Source organism: Babylonia areolata, chromosome 12 (assembly GCF_041734735.1).
Source record: "Babylonia areolata isolate BAREFJ2019XMU chromosome 12, ASM4173473v1, whole genome shotgun sequence".
In the NCBI taxonomy this organism is placed as follows: Eukaryota; Metazoa; Mollusca; class Gastropoda; order Neogastropoda; family Buccinidae; genus Babylonia; species Babylonia areolata.
The window spans coordinates 3,780,837-3,802,268 of record NC_134887.1 but is presented as its reverse complement, the minus strand read 5'-3'; the positions used below and the strand labels follow the sequence as shown (position 1 = coordinate 3,802,268).

Here is a 21,432-nt window from a genome sequence, read left to right as displayed (position 1 = left end):
AGGGGGAGGTGTGTGGTGTGGTGTGAGGGGGAGGTGTGTGGTGTGGTGTGAGGGGGGAGGTGTGTGGTGTGGTGTGAGGGGGGAGGTGTGTGGTGTGGTGTGAGGGGGAGGTGTGTGGTGTGGTGTGAGGGGGGAGGTGTGTGGTGTGGTGTGAGGGGGGAGGTGTGTGGGGTGGGGTGGGGTGTGGTGTGAAGGGGTTTTGTGTGTGGTGTGGTGTGAGGGGGGAGGTGTGTGGGGTGGGGTGGGGTGTGGTGTGAGGGGGAGGTGTGTGGTGCGGGGTGGGGTGTGGTGTGAGGGGGAGGTGTGTGGTGTGGTGTGGGGTGTGGTGTGAGGGGGAGGTGTGTGGTGTGGTGTGGTGTGAGGGGGAGGTGTGTGGTGTGGTGTGAGGTGTGGTGTGAGGGGGGAGGTGTGTGGTGTGGTGTGAGGGGGGAGGTGTGTGGTGTGGTGTGAGGTGTGGTGTGAGGGGGGAGGTGTGTGGTGTGGTGTGAGGGGGAGGTGTGTGGTGTGGTGTGGGGTGTGGTGTGAGGGGGAGGTGTGTGGTGTGGTGTGGTGTGAGGGGGAGGTGTGTGGTGTGGTGTGTGGTGTGGTGTGAGGGGGGAGGTGTGTGTGGTGTGAGGGGGAGGTGTGTGTGGTGTGGTGTGAGGGGGAGGTGTGTGTGGTGTGGTGTGAGGGGGGAGGTGTGTGGTGTGGTGTGAGGGGGGAGGTGTGTGTGGTGTGAGGGGGAGGTGTGTGTGGTGTGGTGTGAGGGGGGAGGTGTGTGGTGTGGTGTGAGGGGGGAGGTGTGTGTGGTGTGAGGGGGAGGTGTGTGGTGTGAGGGGGAGGTGTGTGTGGTGTGAGGGGGAGGTGTGTGTGGTGTGGTGTGAGGGGGGAGGTGTGTGTGGTGTGAGGGGGAGGTGTGTGTGGTGTGGTGTGAGGGGGAGGTGTGTGTGGTGTGGTGTGAGGGGGAGGTGTGTGTGGTGTGGTGTGAGGGGGAGGTGTGTGGTGTGGTGTGAGGGGGAGGTGTGTGTGGTGTGGTGTGAGGGGGGAGGTGTGTGTGGTGTGAGGGGGAGGTGTGTGTGTGTGTGGTGTGAGGGGGAGGTGTGTGTGGTGTGGTGTGAGGGGGAGGTGTGTGGTGTGAGGGGGGAGGTGTGTGTGGTGTGAGGGGGAGGTGTGTGTGGTGTGGTGTGAGGGGGGAGGTGTGTGGTGTGGTGTGAGGGGGGAGGTGTGTGTGGTGCAAGGGGGAGTGGTGTGAGGGGGAGGTGTGTGTGGTGTGGTGTGAGGGGGGAGGTGTGTGTGGTGTGAGGGGGAGGTGTGTGGTGTGGTGTGAGGGGGAGGTGTGTGGTGTGGTGTGAGGGGGGAGGTGTGTGGTGTGGTGTGAGGGGGGAGGTGTGTGTGGTGCAAGGGGGAGTGGTGTGAGGGGGAGGTGTGTGGTGTGGTGTGAGGAGGAGGTGTGTGTGAGTGTGGTGTGAAGGGGAGGTGTGTGTGAGTGTGATGTGAAGGGGAGGTGTGTGTGTGTGTGTGGTGTGAAGGGGAGGTGTGTGTGAGTGTGATGTGAAGGGGAGGTGTGTGTGTGTGTGTGGTGTGAAGGGGAGGTGTGAGGGGGAGGTGTGGTGTGTGGGGGAGGTGTGTATGTCAGTGTGTGGTGTGGTGTGAGGCGGAGATGCATGTGTGTGTGTTTGAGTCAGTGTGTTGTGGAAGTGGTGTGCACCAAAAACAAAAACAAAGCAAACAACAGCAACAACAACAAAAATAAAAAAAATCTGTAAACCTCCTTACAGGAACATGAAGAACTTGTGGTAATGGTGTCATGCAGGTAAACATGGATTTACGTCACAACCTACATGTTCACATTACGTCTTTGTATCTTTGATCCACCCATTCATACAATTTTCACGACACGCCTATTTCTGTGACAGTGATGACATGACTGTGCTGTGTTGTGCTGTAGGTAACATGAGGCAGGTGTTGGTGTGATGGCTGTGCTGTGTGTTGTGCTGTAGATAACATGAGGCAGGTGTTGGTGTGATGGCTGTGCTGTAGGTAACATGAGGCAGGTGTTGGTGTGATGTCTGTGCTGTGTGTTGTGCTGTGTAGGTAACATGAGGCAGGTGTTGGTGTGATGGCTGTGCTGTGTGTTGTGCTGTAGGTAACATGAGGCAGGTGTTGGTGTGATGACTGTGCTGTGCTGTAGGTAACATGAGGCAGGTGTTGGTGTGATGGCTGTGTTGTGCTGTAGGTAACATGAGGCAGGTGTTGGTGTGATGGCTGTGCTGTAGGTAACATGAGGCAGGTGTTGGTGTGATGACTGTGTTGTGCTGTAGGTAACATGAGGCAGGTGTTGGTGTGATGGCTGTGCTGTAGGTAACATGAGGCAGGTGTTGGTGTGATGGCTGTGTTGTGTGTTGTGCTGTAGGTAACATGAGGCAGGTGTTGGTGTGATGACTGTGCTGTGCTGTAGGTAACATGAGGCAGGTGTTGGTGTGATGGCTGTGCTGTAGGTAACATGAGGCAGGTGTTGGTGTGATGGCTGTGCTGTGTGTTGTGCTGTAGGTAACATGAGGCAGGTGTTGGTGTGATGGCTGTGCTGTGTGTTGTGCTGTAGGTAACATGAGGCAGGTGTTGGTGTGATGGCTGTGTTGTGCTGTAGGTAACATGAGGCAGGTGTTGGTGTGATGGCTGTGCTGTGTTGTGCTGTAGGTAACATGAGGCAGGTGTTGGTGTGATGGCTGTGTTGTGCTGTAGGTAACATGAGGCAGGTGTTGGTGTGATGGCTGTGCTGTGTGTTGTGCTGTAGGTAACATGAGGCAGGTGTTGGTGTGATGGCTGTGTTGTGCTGTAGGTAACATGAGGCAGGTGTTGGTGTGATGACTGTGTTGTGTTGTGCTGTAGGTAACATGAGGCAGGTGTTGGTGTGATGGCTGTGTTGTGCTGTAGGTAACATGAGGCAGGTGTTGGTGTGATGTCTGTGTTGTGCTGTAGGTAACATGAGGCAGGTGTTGGTGTGATGGCTGTGTTGTGCTGTAGGTAACATGAGGCAGGTGTTGGTGTGATGGCTGTGTTGTGCTGTAGGTAACATGAGGCAGGTGTTGGTGTGATGGCTGTGTTGTGTTGTGCTGTAGGTAACATGAGGCAGGTGTTGGTGTGATGGCTGTGTTGTGCTGTAGGTAACATGAGGCAGGTGTTGGTGTGATGGCTGTGTTGTGCTGTAGGTAACATGAGGCAGGTGTTGGTGTGATGGCTGTGCTGTGTGTTGTGCTGTAGGTAACATGAGGCAGGTGTTGGTGTGATGGCTGTGCTGTGTGTTGTGCTGTAGGTAACATGAGGCAGGTGTTGGTGTGATGGCTGTGCTGTGCTGTAGGTAACATGAGGCAGGTGTTGGTGTGATGGCTGTGCTGTGTTGTGCTGTAGGTAACATGAGGCAGGTGTTGGTGTGATGGCTGTGTTGTGCTGTAGGTAACATGAGGCAGGTGTTGGTGTGATGGCTGTGCTGTGTGTTGTGCTGTAGGTAACATGAGGCAGGTGTTGGTGTGATGTCTGTGCTGTGCTGTAGATAACATGAGGCAGGTGTTGGTGTGATGGCTGTGGTGTGTGTTGTGCTGTAGGTAACATGAGGCAGGTGTTGGTGTGATGTCTGTGCTGTGCTGTAGATAACATGAGGCAGGTGTTGGTGTGATGTCTGTGCTGTGCTGTAGATAACATGAGGCAGGTGTTGGTGTGATGGCTGTGGTGTGTGTTGTGCTGTAGGTAACATGAGGCAGGTGTTGGTGTGATGACTGTGTCGTGCTGTAGGTAACATGAGGCAGGTGTTGGTGTGATGGCTGTGCTGTAGGTAACATGAGGCAGGTGTTGGTGTGATGGCTGTGCTGTGTGTTGTGCTGTAGGTAACATGAGGCAGGTGTTGGTGTGATGGCTGTGTTGTGCTGTAGGTAACATGAGGCAGGTGTTGGTGTGATGGCTGTGCTGTGTGTTTTGCAGGAACATGACAGTGGGGAAAGCCGTGGTGCAGGGGCAGTCTCTGGCCTCCATCATGTCAGGTGGGTTGTCTGCTTCAGTTTCAGTTTCAGTTTCAGTTTCCCAAGGAGGCGTCACTGCATTCAGACAAATCCATATACGCTACAGCTACACCGCATCTGCCTAGCAGATGTCTTACCAGCGGCATAACCCAACGCACTTAATCAGACTTTGAGTGCATGCTGATAAATTTGTATCTGTGTGTGATACACCACATCTGCTGTATTGCATTTTTAATGAATTAACAAGAGAAACATTTTGAGAAGAGAAAGTCAGAGAAGAAACAGTTTATGCACACAGTGGAACTATTCAAACATCTCAGATTGTTTTACAGTGTTGCAGTACATGTTAAGGCTGTCTAGAGTGTTTTACAGTGTTGCAGTGCATGTTAAGGCTGCCTAGAGTGTTTTACAGTGTTGCAGTACATGTTAAGGCTGCCTAGAGTGTTTTACAGTGTTGCAGTGCATGTTAAGGCTGTCTAGAGTGTTTTACAGTGTTGCAGTGCATGTTAAGGCTGCCTAGAGTGTTTTACAGTGTTGCAGTACATGTTAAGGCTGCCTAGAGTGTTTTACAGTGTTGCAGTGCATGTTTAGGCTGCCAAGATTGTTATACAGTGTTGCAGTGCATGTTAAGGCTGCCTAGAGTGTTTTACAGTGTTGCAGTACATGTTAAGGCTGCCTAGAGTGTTTTACAGTGTTGCAGTACATGTTAAGGCTGCCTAGAGTGTTTTACAGTGTTGCAGTGCATGTTAAGGCTGCCTAGAGTGTTTTACAGTGTTGCAGTACATGTTAAGGCTGCCTAGAGTGTTTTACAGTGTTGCAGTACATGTTAAGGCTGCCTAGAGTGTTTTACAGTGTTGCAGTACATGTTAAGGCTGCCTAGAGTGTTTTACAGTGTTGCAGTACATGTTAAGGCTAAGTGTTTTACAGTGTTGCAGTACATGTTAAGGCTGCCTAGAGTGTTTTACAGTGTTGCAGTGCATGTTTAGGCTGCCTAGATTGTTTTACAGTGTTGCAGTACATGTTAAGGCTGCCTAGAGTGTTTTACAGTGTTACAGTGCATGTTTAGGCTGCCTAGATTGTTTTACAGTGTTGCAGTACATGTTAAGGCTGACTAAGTGTTTTACAGTGTTGCAGTACATGCTAAGGCTGCCTAGAGTGTTTTACAGTGTTGCAGTACATGTTAAGGCTGCCAAGATTGTTATACATTGTTGCAATACATGTCAAGGCTGCCTAGTGTGTTTTACAGTGTTGCAGTACATGTTAAGGCTGCCGAGAGTGTTTTACAGTGCTGCAGTGCATGTTAAGGCTGCCTAGAGTGTTTTACAGTGTTGCAGTACATGTTAAGGCTGCCTAGAGTGTTTTACAGTGTTGCAGTACATGTTAAGGCTGCCGAGAGTGTTTTACAGTGTTGCAGTACATGTTAAGGCTGCCGAGAGTGTTTTACAGTGTTGCAGTACATGTTAAGGCTGCCCAGATCGTTTGACAGTGTTGCAGCGAGTGTTATGGCAGTCTGTTCTTTTTGGCAGAAGGACATGTCCATCAACTTTTTGCACCTTTCATCATATGATCCAGGAACTGGGCTCTAAAATCCATGACGGTATACTAGCATGTGTGATTGCAGTAGCAGCTGCTGTCTTTATTCCTGAAATATTGACATGTAAGCATACACTTGGGTCAACAGTACAGTGAGAGCTGTATGACCAGTGGTTTCTCCGTTGCGATAGGAAGTCATTCACAGCGTAGTCGTTTGTGAAGGACTGTGACTCTCAAACTAGGAGGCAAAAATCGCACTGGCTCTTAGTGCTGCAGCCTTGTGGGCAAGTTGGCCTTTGGGAACCATCCTCGACGCTGACTGTCCTAAAACCCTCTTGGCGGAGAGAGTGGGGATGTAAGTTGGGGCAAGACGCTCTCCACTATGATCAAATTCTGGCCCAGATAGTGGGGACAGCTGTTAGGTCCTGTGCTGCTCTGATGGTCATACTGGGGCACGACTGACTGCTGTTACAGAGTTTATGTTTTGGTGATTTAAAAAAAAAAAAAAATTGCTTCCTGTTTCTACTTTGTGTTGGATTTTTGGTAATATATTGTATTTATAAATGTACTTATATGGTGCAAACTCCCTGTAGATAGTTTCTGAGCGCCTCGCATGAAACAGTACATATACATTAGCGCATTATACAACACAAGAGCACATGAAGACAGATAAATGGAAAACATGGTCAGTATCCACCAGTACGATACTGCAACAACAAAAAAGCAAAAAAAAACCAACAAAAAATCAATACTGTTTTTATGACAGTTTGATTTTTTTATTACTTTTTTTATTTTTTTTTTATGAGACCTTTTTTGTGATGTTGACAATCTTTGTTTTGACAGGAGGGGAGAAAATCGTTCACACGACGCTGACCAACGAGGGAGTGCCCCTGGTGACCATGTCTTCTGGGAAGTCCTACAGCTTTGCTCCAGAAATCGGCACATGGTACGCAGTGTACACGCTGTTGAGTGGATTTCTACCTTCCTTTTTGACCAGTGTGTGTTGTGTCCGTGCTGGCAAAATCAAAGGATAAAATATACTGTGTGTTTAGGGAGGGGGAGGGGGTTTGGGGGGTGGGCGGGCATGCATGTTTCACCAAGCACAACGGCAGGAAATCAAAGATGTTGACATACATCGTTCAGTTTTTTAGGTATACGCGTCTTATGATTTTGAAGAGGAAGTGAGTATTTAATCTTGAGTTTAACTACACATACTTAACCGTGACCCACTAGTGCAGACTCTGGCAGAGGTCTGATTCCTATCCTGTGCAAACTACTACCCACCTGTGCAAAGAAAACGAAAGTAGCTACGGCCGATAACCTTCCGAAGTAGGTTACCTCCCCTTTGCATCCCTGACTAGCGCCCTCTTTTTCCGGCAGCCATCCTGACTCCTGCTCCTGTGCTCTGCATACGGCTAAGTTTTTTTTCGTATTTTCTGTCTGTCTATCGATTCTTTGGCGCTCTCGTTTTGTGTCCGATGATGAATCACAACAGGTCACGAACTACTTGGCCCGATTGGGCGATCGAGCTCATACCAAGGCGTGATCACAAAAGACCGGCGGACACTGAATACTTATAAAAAATCGTGTTGACACTTACTTTATAAAATAAAATACAAAACTCATTTCATTGCTCTTTGATAAGCCTTGCGCACTATTAAATCTCTCTATACAATTATGGGGGCTCTCACTTCCCCTCATTTCAAGCGGGCAAAAGGCCGTACAGGCCCTAAAGGCCTTCATATTGATATGACATGACACTGGCCCCTCTGAGTTATTTATTTGGAAGGGAAGTAAGTACTGTCTGAAGAGGTCAGAAGGGAATGGACCGATTATTGAGAACAGCAACAGAACTGAGTCTTTAATCTGGAGTTACTTGTGAACTGTTGTGTTTTTGCCTGTGTAGGTTTGGCTCTAAGTTGTCACATGATCTCCTGAAACTGTAAGGAATTACCACTTTTTTTTTTCTTTTTTTTTTTGCTACCCTATCATGTGCTCCATCTCAGTAGCATTACTCCCACACCACTCATTCTGAATCCCCCAAACACACCCACAGCCCGGGTCAACAATGATGGCAGTCCACAGGGAACTGTCGATGTTAGGTCGCCAGGAGGCCACACACCAGAGGAGACCCTGCGCTGCTGCCGAGTCACTTCGGTGGTGTTCAGCTGTGCCTGTTCTGATTGAACGTACTTAGGACTCCACCTACTGATGACAGTAATGGCTTAGTCGCAGAGCCAGACTGAGCGAGCGTCCCCCTCAGAGTGGAGACCACCACCATGTCATTTTGGGGAGTTTTATTTGTCACTGATTTTTTTTATTTGTAATGGATAATGTTCATTCACCGATAATGTGTCAAGTTTATGAGTGAATCTTCTTACCAGTTAGGTTTCTGTAATAATCCACAGCATTTGGTTTGGTAAGCATAAAGTTAACCAACTTGATCATGTTGAGTTGTGCTGTGTGTGAGTTTATTAATGGATCTTTTTTCAGATAAGTTTCAGAAATATTTTTTTAAGTTTGCTGAAGCATAAGGTTGACCAGGTCACTCACTAGGTGGCATGGTATGTATGGGTTCATAGCTGGATCTTTCTTGTCAAATTTCCAAAATGACACTTTAGATTCGGTGAAGAGAAAGAGGCCAGCGTGCTCATTGTAAGTGTGCTTTGTTTGAGTTCAAGAGTGAGAGCTGCACGGTTTTTCCACTGCATTAGGAATTCATTTACAGCTTAGTCTTCTCAAGGCCTGACTAAGCGCGTTGGGTTACGCTGCTGGTCAGGCATCTGCTTGGCAGATGTGGTGTAGCGTATATGGTTTGTCCGAGCGCAGTGACGCCTCCTTGAGCAACTGAAACTGAAACTTGTGAAGGACTGTGACTCTCAAAATAGGAGGCAAGATTGCGCTGGCTCTCAATGCTGCACCCGTGGGGGGGTTAGTTGGCCTTTGGGGACCACACCAACACGTACTGCCCTTTAAGTTCTCTTGGCCGAGAGAGAGTGGGGATGTAACTTGGCAAGACATTCTCCACTATAATCAAATTCTAGCCCAGATAGTCCGGACAGCATTTGCCTCCTCCGCTGTTGTCATAGCCAAAGTTGGACACTACTTTCAGTTTGTGATAATATTTTTATGTACAATGTTTCTTTTTTGTTGTATCTTGCACATGTAACGTCTATTGAGGATTTTTTGTATTGAAAGGCAATGTGGAAATAAGCCATTATTATTATTATTATTATGTGGCATGGTGTGTGTGTTTGTGTATGTGTGTGTTTTTCAGGCTGCTTATATAATGTGTCTTGAGCATTTTTGTATTGAAAGGCACAATATGAATAAACTGTTATGATGATTATGATTCTTATTACCATGTGGCGTGGTGTGTGTGTTTCAGGTTGCTTTTATGATGTGCCTGGAGCATTTTTTGTATTGAAAGGCACAGTAGAAACAAACTGTTATGATTATCATTATCATGCAGTGCAGATGTGGTGTAGCGTATATGGATTTGTCCAAACGCAGTGACGCCTCCTTGAGCTACTGAAACTGAAACTGTGGTGTGTGTATTTGAGGCTGCTAATAACTTCCATAATGTGCCGTGAGCATTTTTGTATCGAATGGCACAATAAACTGTTAGTGTTATTGTTATCATGATTATCATTATCATGGGGCAGTTTGGTGTGTGTGTGTGTGTGTTTTTCAGGCTGCTTATATAATGTGCCTGTAGCATTTTTATATTGAAAGGCACGATAGAAATAGACTGTTATTATTATGATTATCATGCGGCGTGGTGTGTGTGTGTGTGTCAGGCTGCTTATATAATGTGCCCTGAGCATTTTTGTATTGAAAGACACTATAGAAGTAGACTTATTATGATTATGATCATGATTATCATGCGGCGTCATGTGTATGTGTGTCAGGCTGCCTTTATATAATGTGCCTGTAGCATTTTTCTATTGAAAGGCACAATAGAAATAGATTGTTATTATTATGATTATGATTCTGATTATCATGCGGCGTGGTGTGTGTGTGTGTGTCAGGCTGGTGGTGAGCTGCAGAGAGGACCGACTACAGGTGTGTTCTGACCACCACCGCTGTGTGCCGGCCTCCAAGCTGAGATCCGCCGGACCTCTGGCCTCCGTGCAGGGAGGGGGCAGGTGAGAGAGGGGGGGAGTGGGGGAGGTAGTATTGGGTGGGTGGTAATGATACAGTGAGAATATAGAGCACTTGTGAAGGGATATAGTGATTATATAGAGCACTTGTGAAGGGATATAGTGATCATATAGAGCACTTGTGAAGGGATATAGTGATCATATAGAGCACTTGTGAAGGGATATAGTGCTTATATAGAGCACTTGTAAAGGGATATAGTGCTTATATAGAGCACTTGTAATGGGATATAGTGATTATATAGAGCACTTGCAAAGGGATATAGTGATAACATAGAGCACTTGTAAAGCGATATAGTGATAATATAGAGCCCTTATAAAGTGAGGTAGCGATAATATAGAGCACTTGTGAAGGGATATAGTGATAACATAGCGATAGCGTGATGTAGCGATAATATATTATAAGTGATAATATAGAGCACTTATAAAGTGATGTAGCGATAATATAGAGCACTTATAAAGTGATAATATGGAGCACTTATAAAGCATAGATCAGTTCAGTTCAGTTACTTAAGGCGGCGTCGACTCGCCATACATGTGCCTCACATGAAAGAATACATGTACAGGTGTGCCCCATGGCATTCAACAGCCCATGAAGACATGCAAGAAACATGCACACTTGTGTGCACACACACACACACACACACACACACACACACACACACATACACACACCACACACACGCATGCACGCAACGCAACACAATACACACACACACACACACACACACACACACACACACACACACACACACCAAGACAATACTGCAGACTGCAGATACGAACCATCACACCCAGAAAAGCACAAGTATACCCTGCTCACAACATGCACACAACATGCACACACACAACATGCACACACACAGCATGCACACAACATGCACACAGCATGCATACAGCATGCACACAGAACAGCCAGCCACAAGTGCACACACTACATGGAGACTTGAATGGAGGAGGAAGAATTGGGGTGGTGGAGAGGGGAGGTGTGAGGAGGGAGAGGATTTCACCTCACGCCTTTGTGTGTGTGTGGTTATGGGTGGTGTGCTTATGGGTGGTGTGTGTGTGGTTATGGGTGGTATGAGCGGTGTGTTTATGGGTAGTGTGTTTATGGGTGGTATGAGTGGTGTGTTTATGGGTGGTATGAGTGGTGTGTTTATGGGTGGTATGTGTGGTGTGTTTATGGGTGGTATGAGCGGTGTGTTTATGGGTAGTATGTGTGGTGTGTTTATGGGTGGTGTGTGTTTATGGGTGGTATGTGTGGTGTGTTTATGGGTAGTATGTGTGGTGTGTTTATGGGTAGTATGTGTGGTGTGTTTATGGGTGGTGTGTGAGTGGTGTGTTTATGGGTGGTGTGTGTGTGATGTGTTTATGGGTGATATGAGTGGTGTGTTTATGGGTGGTGTTTGTGGTGTGTTTATGGGTGGTGCGTGTATGTGTGGTGTGTCTATCTTTGTGTGTGTGTGTGTGTCTGTGTGTGGTATGTGATTTGTGCCTATGTGTGTCTGCCTGTGTGGTGTGCGTCTGTGATATATATGTGTGGCATGTGTATGTGTGATGTGTTTTTATTTATATATATATATATGTATGTATGTGTGTGTGTATATATATATATATATATATATATATATATATATGTGTGTGTGTGTGTGTGTGTATGTATGTGTGTTGTGTGTGTGTAGATAGATGTGTGTGTGATGTGGGTGTAAATATATAGGATGTGGACCAGGTTGGGAAAAAAGAAAAAAAAAGGCGGCGATACAAGAGCATCCAGGAGTCATGACCTGGGTGTGGCCTGGACCCTCAGAGTTTGAGGAGTTAAGGGCCGAAACACTTGACTGAGGGGGGGGCTTCTTCTCTTAAGACCTTGTTGTACTGTCTTATCACTCTTTGTGTATATGTGTGGATATATATATATACATCCATGTGTATCCTACATCCATGTGTTTGTGTGTGTGTGTGTGTGCATTTTACTTATATATACGATTTATTCCCTTGATGTTTTTATTAATGTATTGTTGTACAATACCTTATGGTCTTAACGTGGGGGTGGGGGTGTGCGTGTGCACATGTCATTTTTAGTAATATATACCCCTTTTTTTTGTTGGAAGTTTTCATTTGTAAATATTGTTGTGCAATACCCTATTGTCTTAACATGAGTATGTGTGTGTGTGTGTGCGGAGAGGGGGTTAGTCTATCGTCAGCTATTGGGAATTCTTATTTGACTAGTTTTAATCTCTTCTTATGTTGCACATGATGGTTTTATGCTAGTGTTTACAACGAGCCTGTGATTGCACAACTTAATTTCCATGTGGATTAATAAAGTGTTGTTGATTGATTGATTTGATATATATATATACACACGGTGTGTGTGCTGTTTAGGGCGTGGCAGCAGGCGAGCCAGGTGTTCCAGACCAGCCCTGACCTGCAGCAGACGTCCACCCTCAGCCACCTGCAGAACCAGATGGCCACCTGTCTGGCGCTGCGCTCACCCTCGGAGTACCGCTTCTGGCTGGAGACCTACGTGCGTTACCTGGCCCAGGAAGGTGAGGGGGGGGGGGGGGGGGGGGGGATGTTCAGTTACTTCCAGGGCCTTGGCAACAGATTGGCACTTGGGTGATTCCAGACTGAGGGCGGTGTGTGTGTGAGAGTGTGTGTGCCTAATGATGTCTAATGATGGTGGGTGTGATGGGGGGGCAGGTCTGGAGGACAGACTGAGGGCGGTGTGTGTGTGAGAGTGTGTGTGCCTAATGATGTCTAACGATGTGGGTGTGATGGGGGGCAGGTCTGGAGGACAGACTGAGAGCAGTGTGTGTGTGAGAGAGTGTGTGTGTAATGATGCCTAATGATGGTGGGTGTGATGGGGGGGGCAGGTCTGGAGGACAGACTGAGAGCAATGTGTGTGAGAGTGTGTGTGCCTAATGATGTCTAACGATGTGGGTGTGATGGGGGGGCAGGTCTGGAGGACAGACAGAGGGCGGTGTAAGTGTGTGTAACGATGCCTAACGATGGTGGGTGTGATGGGGGGGCAGGTCTGGAGGACAGACTGAGGGCGGTGTGAGTGTGTGTGTGTGTGTAACGATGCCTAACGATGTGGGTGTGATGGGGGGCAGGTCTGGAGGACAGACTGAGGGCGGTGTGTGTGTGTGTGTAACGATGCCTAACGATGTGGGTGTGATGGGGGGGCAGGTCTGGAGGACAGACTGAGAGCAGTGTGTGTGAGTGTGTGTGTAACGATGCCTAACGATGTGGGTGTGATGGGGGGGCAGGTCTGGAGGACAGACTGAGGGCAGTGTGTGTGTGTGTGTGTGTGTGTGTGAGTGTGTGTGTGTGTGTGTGTGAGTGTGTGTGTGAGTGTGTGTGTGTGTGTGAGTGTGTGTGTGTGTGTGAGTGTGTGTGTGTGTGAGTGTGTGTGTGTGTGTGTGCCTAACAATGCCTAACGATGGTGGGTGTGATGGCGGGGGGGGGGGGGGGGAGGGGCAGGTCTGGAGGACAGACTGAGGGCAGCGTGTGTGTGTGTGAGTGTGTGTGTGAGTGTGTGTGTGTGTAACGATGCCTAACGATGTGGGTGTGATGGGGGGCAGGTCTGGAAGACAGGCTGAGGGCGGTGTGTGACGACTTGCTGGGTCCTATCTTCAGCCGCTGTGCTGACTCCTCCTCGCCTGTGTGGCAGCCCTCCGTGCTGGTAATGTTGTGTGTGATGTGTGTGTGTCTGTTACATTGTGTGTCTGTGTGATTGTGTGTGTGTGTTGTGTGCATGTGATGTTGTGGGGGGTGGTATTGTGTGTGTGTGTGTTGTGTGTGATATGTGTCTGGGATATTGTGTGAGTGTGTGTGTGATAGTGTGAATGTGTGTGATATGTGTGTGTGTGTTGTTGTATGTGTGTTTGTTTTTTTGTGTGTGTGATATGTGTCTGTGTGATATTGTGCATGTGAGATAGTGTTTTTATGATATTTTGTGTGTGTGATAAGTGTGTGCATGGTATTTAGTGTTTTTTGTGATATTTTGTGTGTGTGATAAGTGTGTGCATGGTATTTTGTGTGTGCATGTGTGTGTGGGATATATTGTGTAATGGTGTGTGTATGTGTGTGCATAATAGTGTGTGTGTGTGTGTGTGTGCATAATAGTGTGTGTGTGTGTGTGAAGTTCTTACATGATTCAAAGAAATGTTAGTAGATATTTAAAGATGCAGCCTGTCCATGAAGAGAAGGGACAGAAGTCTATGGATGAGGTCAGCTTCAGCGACAGGTGTTTTGGTGTCAACTTACCTTCACCTGCTGAAAAACTAAGTCAAAATATTCATATCACAGAAAAGTTTGAATATTTGTTTCAGTTAATTTGAACAGTTGTATTCAGAAATGAAATATTTTGCATTTAACCAATAATTATGATATTGTTGGTTACATCATGATTGAGCACATAAGGTCCTCTTAAAAAAATAAAGAAAAAAAAATAAAAACAATATTGCTAGAATTTGAATTTAAAGTAAAATGCAGCTCATAGATAAATCAGGTCATGTGTATGTTGTCTGGTCATTGCAACAGCTTGTTTCTATTGTTGGGAGATGTGAATGAATGGAGGGTTGGGGGAAACTGGGCAAATGAGGGTGAAATGTGGGTGAAATTTGAAAAAAAGAAGAAAAAAATCTAAATACAATTACAAGAAATTACTTAAAGGACTTTGTAAAAGAGAAGTCGTTAAACTGACAAGCGAAACAACTGATAATGAATGCAAAAAGACAAAAACATCAACGTTCTCAGTCACTTGTGAAGACATACTTTCGTCTACATAAGGCTTCATCAAGCTACAGTGAAAAATTATATGCTCAATTGTCAGGTTACTAAAGCATATGTACTTGACATTAGAACAATACTTGGTCCGTAATGAATTTGATAATAGTCTGAGAGCTAAACTCAGAATTGGTCTGCAAAATCGGACCAAAGTCTGAGAGAGTCAACTGACGAGGTTTTAGACTTGAATTCAAGCACCTATAAAAGTCTCTTTCAAGGTAAACCTTTGCTTCCATTCATGTTTTCATAGGCTCTGTCCTCTAAGTCGCTACATCAGATGGAAAAGAAAAGGAACTGAGAAGCCATTCATTTTCATGGTGTTTTGCTTGCCGTTGACCACGGATCAGGTTTTAATCTGAGAACCTTGCCGATTTGAGTGTTCAAGAGCGCCATTTCTGATTTCGGACCATTAATTTTTAAATGTTTAGAGAGACGAACAGACATACAGACAGGTATTTGTACAACATGACAGGGGGGGTGGGGGGTGGGGAAGAAATTCAGGCAACAACTAAACAGCTCTTCTGTCATTGAAGTAAGTGGAGTGATGGCATATAGTTAATGCGTCCTTCTAGGAAGCGAGAGAATCTGAGCACACTGGTTCAGATCCCAGCACAGTCACCAGTGTTTTCTCCCCCTCCACTAGACCTTGAGTGGTGGTCTGAACGCTAGTTATTCCGATAAGAAGGTAAACCTAGGTCACATGTGCAGCATGCATTTAGTGCACGTAAAAGAACCCATGGCAACAAAAGGGTTGTCCCTGGCAAAATTCTATAGAAAGATCCACATTGATAGGAAAAGAAATGAAATTAAAAAAAAATTAAAAAAATGCAGGCAGAAAAAATACAAAAACAAAAAAAAGGTGGCGCTCTCAGCGCAGGGACACGCTCTCAGTTGGGTAGAGCATCCTGAGTTTCACACAGAGAGATCTGTTGTGACAAAAAAGAGCAATACAATACAATGCAATATATATATATATGTATGTATGCACCACACAAACACACACACACTGACAGATTCGAGGCGCACACACACACACACACACACACACACACACACACACACAGATTTGTGTGCCTCTTGTTTGTTTCTTTACATTCTCATTTTCTGTGGCGACTCAGGGAATCAACAAGCGAGAGTTCCTGAAGCACCTGCTGCCGACCATCGGCGCCAACCTCCACTGGCAGCGGCTGTACACAGAGTACCAGGAGCAGCTGGACTCACTGGCACCCAGCACCTGACCCTCAGCCTGGCTGCACAGCGACACACTGAGAGACACACAGATGGAGACACACACACAGAGACACAGAGGGATAGAGACACACACACACACACACACACACACACACACACACACAGAGACACAGAGGGATAGACACACACACACACACACACACACACACACACAGACACAGAGGGATAGACACACACACACACACACACAGAGATACACACACACACAGATAGAGAGAGAGAGAGACACACACACACACACACACACAGATAGAGAGATGGAGACACACACACACACACACACACACAGACTGAGACACACACAGAGACACACACATAGAGAGATGGAGACACACGCAGACAGATAGAGACACAGACACACACACACACACAGATGGAGACACACACAGAGATGGAGACGCACACACACACACACACACACACAGATAGAGACACACACATACACATAGTGACACACAGATACAGGCACACACACAGTGACACACATACAGACACACACAGTGACACACAGAGATACAGACACACACACAGATACAGACACACACAGTGACAAACACACAGATACAGACACACAGATACAGACACACACAGTGACAAACACACAGATACAGACACACAGATACAGACACACACAGTGACAAACACACAGATACAGACACACAGATACAGACACACACAGTGACAAACACACAGATACAGACACACAGATACAGATGCACAGAGAGTGACACACACAGATACAGACACACAGAGAAACTCGCAGAGATACAGGTAGACACACAGTGTAACAGAGAGAGACACAGAGATTGTGTGATAAAGTCAGAGGCGCACAGAGAGAGAGAGACAGATGCAGAGAGATAGAGACATGGAGGTAAAGAGAGAGAGACACACACAGATGCACAGAGAGAGACACACAGATGCACAGAGAGAGAGACACAGATGCACACAGAGAGATGCACAGAGAGAGAGACACAGACGCACAGAGAGAGACACACAGATGCACAGAGAGAGACACAGATACACAGAGAGAGACACACAGATGCACAGAGAGAGACACACAGATACACAGAGAGAGACACACAGATGCACAGAGAGAGACACACAGATGCACAGAGAGAGACACAGACACACAGAGAGAGACACAGATACACAGAGAGAGACACACAGATGCACAGAGAGAGACACACAGATGCACAGAGAGAGACACACAGATACACAGAGAGAGACACACAGATGCACAGAGAGAGACACACAGATGCACAGAGAGAGACACACAGATGCACAGAGAGAGACACAGACGCACAGAGAGAGACACAGAGATAGATAAGCAAGAGAGAGACACACACCTCTGCAGCACACCACACCTGGACACCCACTAGCCATCCACCCCCTGCCCCTCCCCACACACATTACAACCACTACCCAACCACCCAGGCTGCCTGTATCTGGTGGCATCATCAGCACGGAACCTGTGTCGTCATGGGTTCTTCATGTTGTCAAGGACAAAGGCAGCACGGAATCTTTGTCGTCATGGGCTCTTGATTCTGTAAAAGACAAAAGCAGCAGCAGCAAAAAGGTTGGGGTGGGGGGAGTGTGGGGGTGTTGGGGGGGGTCCTTGGTTCCTCAAACTGGTGCCTGTCTCCACAGTGACCCCCATTGGTGACCTTCACCCCAGAGCTTTTCACAGACTTGTTATCAGTGACTTCGTGTTGATGTTCTTCTCACAGTAAAGTGCATGATCCTCAAAAGCGCAGCATTTACTTCGTTCTGATGATGTTTGAGTTCAGTTTCCCGTTTGGTTGTTTTAGCCTCAGAACTGCAGCATATGTATATATCTATGACCCAAGGTGAGTGTTTGTTGTACAGCAGGGCTACCTATCCTCATCAAAGCAGCAGCAGAACTTTGATCAAATGGCAACCATGCCGGTTTGTGGGGGGGGGGGGGGGTGCCACACACAGCTGTGACCTTGGCACTGCAGCATACATCGTCACCGTGATCATGAAGGCAGCAGACTTGTTGGGAGCACAGCCTCCCGCTTCAGTGGTCTGGTCACACCCGGGAGCTTCTGTTCCACCCTCTGCAAGGAACAGAGAGATGGTCGTCAGTGTGTGTTTCTGTTCCACCCTCTGCAAGGAACAGAGATGGTCGTCAGTGTGTGTTTCTGTTCCACCCTGTGCAAGGAACAGAGAGATGGTCGTCAGTGTGTTCCACCCTGTGCAAGGAACAGAGATGGTCGTCAGTGTGTGTTTCTGTTCCACCCTGTGCAAGGAACAGAGAGATGGTCGTCAGTGTGTTCCACCCTGTGCAAGGAACAGAGAGATGATCGTCAGTGTGTGTTTCTGTTCCACCCTGTGCAAGGAACAGAGAGATGGTCGTCAGTGTGTTCCACCCTGTGCAAGGAACAGAGAGATGATCGTCAGTGTGTGTTTCTGTTCCACCCTGTGCCAGGAACAGAGAGATGGTCGTCAGTGTGTTCCACCCTGTGCAAGGAACAGAGAGATGATCGTCAGTGTGTTCCACCCTGTGCAAGGAACAGAGAGATGGTCGTCAGTGTGTTCCACCCTGTGCAAGGAACAGAGAGATGGTCGTCAGTGTGTTCCACCCTGTGCAAGGAACAGAGAGATGATCGTCAGTGTGTGTTTCTGTTCCACCCTGTGCAGGGAACAGAGAGATGGTCGTCAGTGTGTGTTTCTGTTCCACCCTGTGCAAGGAACAGAGAGATGGTCGTCAGTGTGTTCCACCCTGTGCAAGGAACAGAGAGATGGTCGTCAGTGTGTGTTTCTGTTCCACCCTGTGCAAGGAACAGAGAGATGGTCGTCAATGTGTGTTTCTGTTCCACCCTGTGCAGGGAACAGAGACATGATGGTCAGTGTGTGTTTCCGTTCTGTCCTCTGCAAGGAACAAAGACATGATCATCAGCTTGTGCTCCAGTTCTTTCCATTGCAAGGAACAGAAATACGACCACCAATTTGAGCTTTCTGTTCTATCACCTGTTTGTACATCTGAACTGTCCTTTGCAAAGAACAAACAGATGATCCTTAACTCACACTTGTGCTCTGTTCTTTGCAAGGAACAGAAATACGATGAGCTATTTGTGCTCTTTGCTGTGCCCTGTGCACGGAAGGGAAGGATGACGACACCACCACCGTGCTTTGTTCTGTGTGTGCTGTGTGTAGGACTGGGTGCCATTCCCTGTGGAGGTGTGTGCAGACAGCACGTCTTGTGTTCCATCGGCCTGCTGCTTCTGCTGCCGTCCTTTGCTTTGTTTCAGCCATTTAGAACAACCGTGGCCAATGTTGTGATTGGTTAATTTCCAAAAAATAAGAAGTCCATGTGTGGTCAGAGATGTTTATTACAAGTTGAGGCTGTTGTTGTACCCCCAAAAAAAGAAAAAAAAAAGAAAGAAAGAAAGAAGTGTGTGCGTGGTCAGAGGTGTTTATTACAAGTTGTGGCCGGTGTTGGTTAATCACCAGAAAACAAAACAAAAAAAAATAACGAAGTGTGTGGTCAGAGGTGTTTATTACAAGTTGTGGCCGGTGTTGGTAAATCACCAGAAAACAAAACAAAAAAAAATAACGAAGTGTGAGTGTGGTCAGAGGTGTTTATTACAAGTTGTGGCCGGTGTTGGTTAATCACCAGAAAACAAAACAAAAAAAATAACGAAGTGTGAGTGTGGTCAGAGGTGTTTATTACAAGTTGAGGCCAGTGTCTAATACCAGACTGGAAGTGGTTGAAGATTTTTGGTGGTTTTTAGGTGTTTTTTTACAATAGATTATGGGGATGTGGGGTGGCGAAAGGCGAGGAAAAAGACAAATGTTGACGACTTGAAGTAGAGAGTTTGGGTATTGGGAGAACAGAAAAGATAAGCAACATAGGTGATTGGAAAAAAAAAAAAACCAACATTTTCTGGATCAGGTTTGACTTCATGAAAATGAAATCCATTTTTAACCAAAACCACACACTGTCAAACATTTGGTGAAGCCGGGGGGAGGGGGGGGGATGTATTGGGATGGGAGAGGTTTTGAGGTGGGGGGAGGGGAGAGTCGTTAATTGCATGGCTGTTCCATGAATTTTATACCCCTTGTAATTATTGAAGCCACATAGTTTTTTTGTTGTGTGTTTTTGTGCGTGTGCAGAAATTCCACAACTGCAGTAGGACAGAGCAGATTCCTCTGATCATTGATAATGTGTTGAGGAACGGTGGGTAAATGAATTGTTTGTGGTCCGGTGTGTGTGTGGGTTATGTATAGGTGTGTGTGCTGTGTGTGTGTTACGTATAGGTGTGTGTGTGTTACGTATAGGTGTGTGTGCTATGTGTATGTTACATATAGGTGTGTGTGTGTGTGTTACGTATAGGTGTATGTGCTGTGTGTATGTTACATATAGGTGTGTGTGTGCTGTGTGTATGTTATGTATAGGTGTGTGTGCTGTGTGTGTGTTACGTATAGGTGTGTGTGTGGTATGTATAGGTGTGTGTGTGTGTGTTACGTATAGGTGTATGTGCTGTGTGTATGTTACGTATAGGTGTGTGTGTTACATATAGGTGTGTGTGTGTGTTGTATGGGTGTGTTTGTGTTGCACTGTGACACATGGAGCATGACGACTGGGGAAGTACACACACTGAGGCTTTCCCTGGAGAGGTGTGTATGTGTGTGTGTTACGTATAGGTGTGTGTGCATGTTACGTACAGGTGTGTGTGCTGTGTGTGTGTTACGTACAGGTGTGTGTGCTGTGTGTGTGTTACGTACAGGTGTGTGTGCTGTGTGTGTGTTACGTATAGGTGTGTGTGTGTGTTACGTATAGGTGTGTGTGTGTGTTACGTACAGGTGTGTGTGCTGTGTGTGTGTTACATACAGGTGTGTGTGCTGTGTGTGTGTTATGTATAGGTGTGTGTGTGTTACGTATAGGTGTGTGTGTTGCACTGAGACCCATGAAGCGTGACGACTGGAGAAGTACCCACACTGAGGCTTTCCCTGGGTGTGTGTGTTGATGGTCTGTTGTCTGTTCCCTGTGTGTGTGTTGATGGTCTGTTGTCTGTTCCCTGTGTGTGTGTGTGTTGATGGTCTGTTGTCTGTTCCCTGTGTGTGTGTGTGTTGATGGTCTGTTGTCTGTTCCCTGTGTGTGTGTGTTGATGGTCTGTTGTCTGTTCCCTATGTGTGTGTGTGTGTTGATGGTCTGTTGTCTGTTCCCACTGTACCCTGTGTGTGTTGATGGTCTGTTGTCTGTTCCCTGTGTGTGTGTGTTGATGGTCTGTTGTCTGTTCCCTATGTGTGTGTGTGTGTTGATGGTCTGTTGTCTGTTCCCACTGTACCCTGTGTGTGTTGATGGTCTGTTGTCTGTTCCCTGTGTGTGTGTGTTGATGGTCTGTTGTCTGTTCCCACTGTACCCTGTGTGTGTTGATTGTCTGTTCCCTGTGTGTGTGTGTTGATGGTCTGTTGTCTGTTCCCACTGTACCCTGTGTGTGTGTTGATGGTCTGTTGTCTGTTCCCACTGTACCCTGTGTGTGTGTTGATGGTCTGTTGTCTGTTCCCTCTGTACCCTGTGTGTGTGTGTGTGTTGATGGTCTGTTGTCTGTTCCCTGTGTGTGTGTGTGTTGATGGTCTGTTGTCTGTTCCCACTGTACCCTGTGTGTGTTGATGGTCTGTTGTCTGTTCCCACTGTACCCTGTGTGTGTTGATGGTCTGTTGTCTGTTCCCACTGTACC

At 46.9% G+C, this 21,432-nt stretch overlaps 1 protein-coding gene across 1 annotated transcript in view; it reads left to right on the top strand.

Moving 5' to 3' along the window:
* The window catches only part of LOC143287963 (protein HIRA-like), a 54,433-nt gene extending 38,617 nt beyond the window's left edge, over nucleotides 1-15,816 (top strand). Inside the window, exons 21-26 of the mRNA XM_076596209.1 lie at nucleotides 3,955-4,013; nucleotides 6,369-6,471; nucleotides 9,557-9,673; nucleotides 12,068-12,231; nucleotides 13,270-13,370; nucleotides 15,595-15,816. Of these exons, the coding sequence (XP_076452324.1) occupies nucleotides 3,955-4,013; nucleotides 6,369-6,471; nucleotides 9,557-9,673; nucleotides 12,068-12,231; nucleotides 13,270-13,370; nucleotides 15,595-15,714 (664 nt within the window). The 3' untranslated portion in view covers nucleotides 15,715-15,816. The remainder of the gene's footprint in view (nucleotides 1-3,954; nucleotides 4,014-6,368; nucleotides 6,472-9,556; nucleotides 9,674-12,067; nucleotides 12,232-13,269; nucleotides 13,371-15,594) is intronic.
* The last annotated feature ends 5,616 nt before the right edge of the window (nucleotides 15,817-21,432 follow it).